This window comes from Syngnathoides biaculeatus, chromosome 19 (genome assembly GCF_019802595.1).
Source record: "Syngnathoides biaculeatus isolate LvHL_M chromosome 19, ASM1980259v1, whole genome shotgun sequence".
NCBI classification, from domain to species: domain Eukaryota; kingdom Metazoa; phylum Chordata; class Actinopteri; order Syngnathiformes; family Syngnathidae; genus Syngnathoides; species Syngnathoides biaculeatus.
In genome coordinates this window covers 8,422,722-8,431,455 of record NC_084658.1, presented here as the reverse complement: position 1 = coordinate 8,431,455, position 8,734 = coordinate 8,422,722, and the positions used below count along the sequence as shown (strand labels likewise).

Genomic DNA, 8,734 nt, shown 5'->3' with positions numbered 1-8,734 from the left:
GAGGAGCACCCCAAACGCCCCCTACAGGCCACAAGCGTCATAACGGCACAGACCTGCAGCTGGGAACGCTCAGTTGGTGGACTCAGTGGAACATGAAGGTGGCATTTTCACCTAGATCTGACCTCGAGCCGCAGTTAAGAAATCTAGACTGCACCACCTATCTGCGGCATCACAAAATGTCCCTTTTTAAAATCATTTCTCATCAAACATTTACATTTCTAAGTCTCTATTGCAGGTTTCTCATTCCTCAGGAAACACTTCATCTTACGATACAATGCATTTCCACACCACTATAAAGCACAACCACAATAATAAACGGATTTTTAAATTAATAGCTCCGAGTATAATACTGTTATAACGTATATCGTTCAAATATATTTAAATGAATCCAAGCATTTTCACTCATACTAATAATTTAATACTCCTTTTTTTTAAATACAGAACACAGCCCCTTTTACACTTGTGTAAGTTTTACATTTTTATATACCAATATTTAAAGTCCAAATAAGATAACCAGTGGCTAAAGTACACACACTCAGCACTTCAACTACAGATATTTGTTTTCAAAAATAGACAAGTTAAAGATAAAAGTGATAATTCAGGTAATTTAAGTCTTTATAAACAGAAACAGAAAAATAAATGTGTGAATTATCATTGCTAAGCACAAGCAACTTTTGCCCTGGATGACTAAAGTGCCTTTTACCTGGACCGCATTTTATTCATCATTGTTTCAAATCTAAAAATAAAATACGTAATTTATTATCAATTCTCCTTAAAAGGTGTTTTGATGTCAAATGGGGTTTTATTTGAGTTCTTGTCAGAATTACACCTCTTCTTGCTGCTGTTTCCTCTGGGGTGTGTAGACTTTTTATATTCATAGCAACTTTCCGCCACTTTTCTTAACTAGGCTTATTGGCTGTGTTGTCTACACAGAAATGAATACTAATGTTTTGTACATCTTTTACTGTTTGTCTAAATTGTTTGAATAACTTTGGCAGTGCCTTGAGCACCTGCACCCCACAAATGCCTGTGCACGTGCCTGACCCACTCAACTAAAATGAACAACATGAAACATGAATGTCAGAAACTAATCTTGAGTACAGCAACAAACTATTTGTAGGCTACTTCTTTCCCACAACTGCGAGACAGGGCGAGTGATAAAGATTTGCTTCCACTGTGCCCTTCAAAGTCCTCCGCGTCCGCGCGTGAAGTTCAATCAATGCGCATCGGGTCCAAGAGAAAAGACAGCTGTGTGAACTCACGCACCCACGTGCGCGCGCCCGTGGGTTCTGGTCTCTCGTAAAAGGGGCGTGTGAGGCTGGCAGCCACTCAAACCCTCCTTGGCGCTTTCCATCACTTGCAGCGGCGGCGGCAGCGGACGCGGACGGCAAGAAACTTGCGCAAATTGGCTCGCTGTGGATTTCGCTGTCGCTTTAGGTTATTTCAAGCCTTCGTCTCGATCTAGTGGAACACTTTGTGGTCCGGTTTTGATAAAGACGAGGAAGAACGGAGCAAAAAAAAAAAAAAGAGAGAGAGAAGCGCGTCTGACTGGCGGGAAGAGAGAAAGCAAGGAGTCTTCGGGCATGGCTCTGCGTCTTAATTGACGCAAACTGTGGTTGTGCCTCCGCGTAAAAAAAAAAAAAAAAAACAACAAAAACGAAAAGGAGGTTGAGCCTGTAGTTACTTCTTTATTATTATTTTTTTAAAGACTACATTATTTGAAAACAGCCTATCGGATCTTCAAGTGGGGGACCGAATGCACGCTCCTTCAGACAGGTGAATATTGTCGTTTTTGTATACATATATACATGACGTAAATAATGTAGTAATCACGGTGGTTTTCGGAGCACTTAATGGACAAGGAAGAACATTATTTTAATGAACTGTTGAGTGTTAACTTCCCGAATTGATTTCCATTTGTCTTTTCGACCAAACAAGCCCCAAAGCGGATCATACGATCAAGATAAAATGCAATTGCGTCGCGGTTTGAGTGGGAATTGTACACAGGAGTGAAGGTTTAGGTATATGACGACTACAAACCGTCTTTGTTCGTATTTGTGCAGCGTGACCCTATAAAGGCAGCTTTGAGTAAAACGCCAGCACAATTCTATCATTTATGCTTGAATTGATTCCCCTCCCCTGAAAATCGGAGCGCTTTTTGGGTGTCAGCGCTGTGGGCCAAAGCTCCTATCGCCTCATCTTAATAACAACTGCTGCGTGCAAAAATGTCCAGCACGGAGAATAGAACACGTTTGTGTGAAGACACTGGCGCCGCAACAAGCGGTTTGCCGTAGGACATACCTGTGTTTAAGCACAATTAGAAGTTAGAATGTTAGGAAAAATAACAAAACAGAAGAAGGCGTTGTTATGTTTGAAATCAATTTGGAAATATTCCTTGACTATTCAGAAAGTGGTGTTCTAACGGGGCATCTTTCATGAATGTCTCGCTCCTCTGTGGAGGAGAAGACAGGGGAAGGGGTGGGGGTGAAGAGAGGGTGGCAAAGGAGAGGAAGAGATGGGGAGGAGAGAAAGAAGGAGAGGAGAGAGAGAGGGATGCCACTTAATGGACGACCGGCGCTCTGTTCGTCAGAGCCCCGCTCCGCTTTTACGCGGAACAAAGTGCGCGGCTCGTGCGACGCTTAGGCTGCGCGCAAGCGGGCCAACTTCACCCTCAAGTGAGGTGCTCATTGTTGAAATCGTCTTTTACCTCTAATGAGAGCCCTCAAATGAGGGTTGGATGGGTTTTGACTCGTCAAAAAAAGCTCCCAACTTCATCGCCAGTTTCCAACCTGCGCGCTCACACCTCTTGTAACGTGTTTGTTTCTCCTCTCCACAGCGGCGAATTGCTCCCTGCCAAGTTCTCGCTCAACTAGTTGAGTTGATCATTGATTTACGTTTTATTTATTTTTTTTTTTTTATTTTATTTTTTACACTGCGCACTTTGGCTCCGTTGGCGAGGATATGGCCAACGCCGGGCTAGAAAGAAGAGCGCACTCGGGGGCTGCGAGAGGAAACAGGAGCTGAATGACAGGATGCCAGCGACCACCTGAAGCCCAAAACTCAGCAGCTTCACGACAAGTGACATTTTCTGAGTTGATTTCTTTGACCGCTGCCAAGCTAAAACAAGACAACTTTCCAGCAAGAAGGCGTTCGGATGAGTTTATCTGGGATTTTTTCTTTTGCTAATTTTATTTTGGGGTTGACAAAACAAGGATGCATTGTGGATTAGTTTTTGTCCTGTGGATGGGATTCATCTTGCTGGCCAAGGCTCTCAAAAACGGTAAGTGACACCTGATATCTGTACGAATAATCCCTTTATGTACTCTGCATGGCAAATAATCCCAATATTATTTTAAAAGATTAGGCCGGTGTGATCCTCTGATCCATTGACAAACTGTGAAGATGGCTATGAACAAAGTCTTTTCTTTTTCCTTAATATAATTTGGCTTTATACTTAGATTAATTTTATTCAAACTTCCAATATATATATTTTTTAAATAACCCATGCACAATCTATTACAACAACAAAACCTATAACTGCTGAACTCAATATTTGACTTTAAAAAAATCTGTAATGACCTTGACATGTTTTTTTCTTATACATTTTGCATTAAATTGTCACATTTGTCATTACACTCAACACTTATCAAGCATGAAAACCAAACTACACGTTCTGAAAAGAATTGTCATAAGAACTGATCACTAAATGAACAAATAAATCATTGATAAATGACATTTTTGAAAAAGTTTGAGCCCTCCTTTTTGCATGCCCAAGATATACTGTATAAAACTGCTCAATTTCCTCCTATGCATGCCGAATCTGTTTATTTGATGGATTAATCAGTTTGTTTGTAGACAAAACACGGTTCAGTTTGTCTTTCCAGCTGCAGTTAAACAAAAAATCAGTCAACAGTTCGATTTTGTGCATTTGTGCCACACTCCCTGATGTAGTCCGGCTGTCCTCTCCTTTGCTCTCCTCCAACATGCTAACTCATTTTCACGTTTGGCAGACAAATGTGGAGGCAACATCCGAATCTCCAATGCCAACTACCTCACCTCTCCCGGGTACCCCCAGTCCTACACCTCCTCCCAGCGCTGCACTTGGGTGATCTCGGCCCCCGGCCCCCACCAGCGGATCCTCATCAACTTCAATCCCCATTTTGACCTGGAGGATCGGGAGTGCAAGTATGTACTCATTCTCACGGGAAAAACTCACACGCTCATTTGTTTATGAGAGATTATAAATGGCTGTAATGCTATAGATTGAGAGGAATGTCTTAGTTTAAATTTCCCCATTCCCCTCATTAACCTCTTGTACATATTGCACGTGAAACTGCGCCATCTAGCGTTCGATAAGTGTCCTTAATACGACCCCAGCCTTACAGTGCCACACTGTAGGGTCACAAAGAACGTCTTGTGGAATGTCCTCACTTCCTGTCTTTGTGGCATGGACGAGTCACATGCTTTAGGGCTAATATACATTTTGCATTGTCTGGGCCTGGCGGGCACATCACCGCTACAGGGTATTTTCCCAGCTTGGACTCAGACACACATGCTTTCATACGCTCTGAAGCTGAAGTCGGGAGGTTCCGGTGATCTGTTTAAAAAAAAAATCTTCTTTAGCTCAGTTTCAGTAATGAAATTACAATAATCAACTGAGGAGGGATGCTTCGTACTCCTTGGTCCGAAGGATTCTTCAACATTTTGAGCAGTCCCACTCAACAAAGCCCGGCGATCTGTTGTCAGATTGATAGTTTGAGCAGATGAAACCAGAGACAGACGCTAATGTGATGAGTCAAGTCTCAATGTGGGTGCCCGGAGGTCAGCCCGAGCTGGGCAGACTGCCTCGCTCTCACTGCCTGTCTACGCATGTGTGTATGTGTGTGTGAGTGTGTGTCAGAGGCTCTGCCCTGCTCAGTCCCAGCTGTTTGTTTACGCTGCAGGGCTCAAGAGAGTACAGGGCTTTGCTGGATCCTGTTACTGTATCCTCACTCCACCCAAAAACCTGGACCGTCTCTCCCTTTGTCCCTTTCTGAATGGCTCCTGTATCTGTTTGCGGCTTGCTTGTTTTTTTTTTTTTTTTTTTTTTTTTTAAATCCCAGATTCCAGTCCCACTTTAACCTACCTTTGCCACTCCCGAGATTAATGGTTGGGTGTTTTTAAAAGGCTGGATGCACCCTGATTCTTCTTTTGGGTCAGATTTCAGCACCAGAGGGACTATTAAACTGTCCACTGGAGTGGGGTGAGGAAGCTCCGGGAGGAGTGGGGGATGCCTGCAACAATGATCATGCTAATCAAATTAGCCAGGAATGAATTTCCTGTGTCTCAACACAGGCGGTGAGGAAAACAATATGGTCTGTAAAGACTCAAGGAAGCCAGCTTTTTAGGATGACACAAGGGTGGGATTTTAAAAATAGTGGACCGTCGCTGAATCATGTAAGATGTAGCTGTTCTTTTTTTCATTTCCAGCCGCTGACTTACAAAAGACTGCAACAAGAAGTGTTAAGAGAAGGTGGACATAAGATTAAAAAAAATAGCCTCAACTGTATCTGAAACTGAGTGTTCTACGCTCTTACTGTGAACAATGGTTAACTTCTTTTAACCATTGACATTGTTTGTACATGTTTTACCATGACACAGACGACTTTGTTGCTCCTATTTTATACATGAGAAAAATTGATTTCAAATCTGAATGGACCTTGAGTCAGCCAAGTATCCTGTTGGAGCGTCTCTGTAATGCGAAGAAATACCAAATTGTGACTCTTCATGTGAACCATACGGAGAATGCGCTGGAAAGCTGAGCTGTCTTGACCTCAAAATATTTCTATTTTTAACCAGATGCACTGATGTTTCATTTTTAATGGTTTTATAATGGAGCTGTTTCCACAGGACAACGGTTCTACTACACATTACTTTCTAGCTTGTGTAGCGCACTCAGTTCAGTATCAGCCAGCCTTTGGTGGGTTTTTCAAGTTTAGCCAGGGGCTCATGTATTTAGTTACTTTCACAATATGCCAATTTGTCACATGTGGGCGGGTTGTTTCGGGCAATGCAGTACAGTTGGTTATGCTTTTTTTTTTTTTTTTTTCCAAACTCCATGTTGCAACTCCATTCACCCAAGCAGCCTTTACAAAATGGACACTGATGAGAGACAGAATAACCTTCTTATCTGATAGACTGGCAGGGTGGGTGGAGATGGAGGAGAGATGAGGGTGGGGTGTGGAACTGTGTGTGGGGGGGTGCTACAGTTCATGGTTCAGTGCACACAGCCTTTGCAATCTAATTAGTGGGCAAATGGAACACACATGCACCACATGTTCCCCAACATAGCCGTTATCAGCAAACCAAACAAGAAGCACTCAAAGTGGTGCTGGTGAAAAAGAAGGGGAAAAAAAACAGTGGCGCCTGGACGCATTGATGTAGTTGTACACGCACGACACCCTTGTCAGGTTTGTTTGGGGAAGTGCATGAGCCTGTATCCTGAGAGGAGGAGGAGGAGGAAAACACTTCATCACAAAGATAAGGTGACTAAGTGAGCCCTGCGATTCTGAATGCAGAACGTGTTTACCTTTCACGCACCGTTGTAGACTTTCACAGAGTGGAGTTGGGGGGGGCGACCCTCGCAGGTAATGAGGTTCGAGCCGCAGGCGCAGCCTGTGTCGGGACAAATATTTGAAGTCGTTTCGCTCTTAAAACCAGTTGCGAAAGTATGCTTCACTCAAATGCAAAAAAAAACCCAAGAAGTAAATAGATGACTTTGTGATATAAACGATTTGAGGCCTTGCTTGCTTTTTCAGCTGAACATCTGAGAAGAAAAAAGTTTTTTTTCTCAAACGAGCTTTAAAGAGCAATTGATCTCCGAATTAAAATAGACTTTTCTGTTTTAAAATCTGCTAATGTTTAACCGAGGCAAGACTTTCAATCGTCCATCTGTAGCTGCAGGCTGTTCTCGCCATCTCACTCCCCCCCCCCCCGCTGACTCATGGAGGAGAAGAAGCTTTCAATACATATGATCCTGACAGTCCTTATGAATCATTGATAACATCAGATTTGCTGACCATTCCGAAAAAAAAACATGTAAAATCAATCAAAGACAGACAGTCAGTCAGTGTAGGCTGCAGCAGTTGTTTTATTGAGGCCAGGAGTAAGGGGCTAAGAGTTTTGTGGGGCCGGATGAGATATATGGCAGGGTGGTACGAGGCGAGTCCAGTTATTTGAAGAATGCCTTCTCAAGCGGGCTTTTGTGTCTGGTGAAGGAATGAAAGCATCCCGACTCTCCATGGTTCAAAAGTCTGCAGAAGCCCCCCTGCCTTTAGGTGGCTGTAACTCAAAGCTTGGAAAGCACTTCTTTCCCCAATTGAATTGTAGTCTTCCTTTTACTCAGGTCCCCCACGGCCCCTTCCACTCCGCTCTCCCGCCGTGTTGCTCCCGTGGAGCTGCTCGGCCTGCTGGGAAGGCAAACATTCTCTGCTGAGCACCTTTTTTTTTCCAGTAGACAACCTGTCCCTTCCTGCTATTCGTGACCAGGTTTCGACTCCACAGGTCAAGAAAAAAAAGGGGCGGGGGAGAAATGCACCCTGGAACTATTGTTAGTTCTTGCTTTGACATTTGAAATCCTACTGACAAAGGACGCCACCTGTTACTGGGAAGTGAGAGTAAAGGACAGAATGGTCGATCTCCTTTCCAAATCCTATTTACACCTCCACCTGATAGGACAAGAACGCCGCGATAAAAGCCGGCGCTGCTGCACGGCTGTAACTTTCCATGAAAGTCTGAGAGCAAATCCCTCTTTCCCATTCCAAAACTCTCAGACTCCCCCTACAATCCCACCAGAGAGAGGCAGTGAACTGTGTGGTAATTTATCAACTGTTGTCATAGTGCTGGTGATGTTAAAAAAAAAAAGTTTTATTACACCTGAAAGTGAGGAGTTTTATGCCATTTTCTCACAGAACTGTACTGGCTCAGCTCAAGGCGGAAATACTCACTATTGAGATTTTGCTATTGGCAAAAACAAGCAGATACTACATGGATGAAGTAAAGCACTGCTGGTCACTCATTGGTTGAAGGAAGTCTTTTTGTAATCTTAAGCATTGAGTGTAGCCTACCACTGTTTCCATGTTCTTTCTGCCCCGATAGTCTTTCAACTAAGACTTGAACAGCAAAGCTCCGTGCAGAAGAAGTAACTACAAGAGCTCCTTGTTCTTTTTCAGTGGTATTAGCATATCTTCAATTGATGTGGGGTGCTTGTCACAATTTCTGCACTGTGTAGGGGCAAAATAGATCTTTATACGGCTCAGTGGTACAGTGAGAAAGAAAATAAGTATTTGAACACCTTGCGATATTTTAAGTTTTCCCACTTATAAATCATGGAGGGGTCTGAAATTTTCAACGTAGGTGCATCTCGACTGTGAGAGAGATAATCTAAAATGAAAAATGCAGAACTCACAATGCATGATTTTTTCAACAATTTATTTGTGTGATACAGCTGCAAATAAGTATTTGAACACCTGAGAAAACCAATGTTAATATTTGGACCAGGAGCCTTTGTTTGCAATTACAGAGGTCCTCCACACAGATCTTCTCTAGATCAGACAGGTTTCTGGGCTGTCGCTGAGAAACACAGAGTTTCAGCTCCCTCCAAAGATTTTTTATTGGGTTTAGGTCTGGAGACTAGCTAGGCCAAACCAGAACCTTGATATGTTTCTTATGGAGGTACTCCTTGGTTTTCCTGGCT

General features: G+C 43.1%; 1 protein-coding gene across 3 annotated transcripts in view; it reads left to right on the top strand.

Moving 5' to 3' along the window:
- Positions 1-1,333: 1,333 nt before the first annotated feature.
- Positions 1,334-8,734, top strand: part of nrp1a (neuropilin 1a) — a 54,660-nt gene continuing 47,259 nt past the window's right edge. The window contains exons 1-3 of one of the 3 annotated variants that reach the window (XM_061805305.1): positions 1,334-1,776; positions 2,837-3,280; positions 4,011-4,185. In XM_061805305.1, the coding sequence (XP_061661289.1) occupies positions 3,214-3,280; positions 4,011-4,185 (242 nt within the window). In that variant the 5' untranslated portion in view covers positions 1,334-1,776; positions 2,837-3,213. Of the gene's footprint in view, positions 1,777-2,616; positions 3,281-4,010; positions 4,186-8,734 lie in introns of those variants that run through there. The other 2 variants (XM_061805307.1, XM_061805306.1) reach the window with 2 other exon arrangements.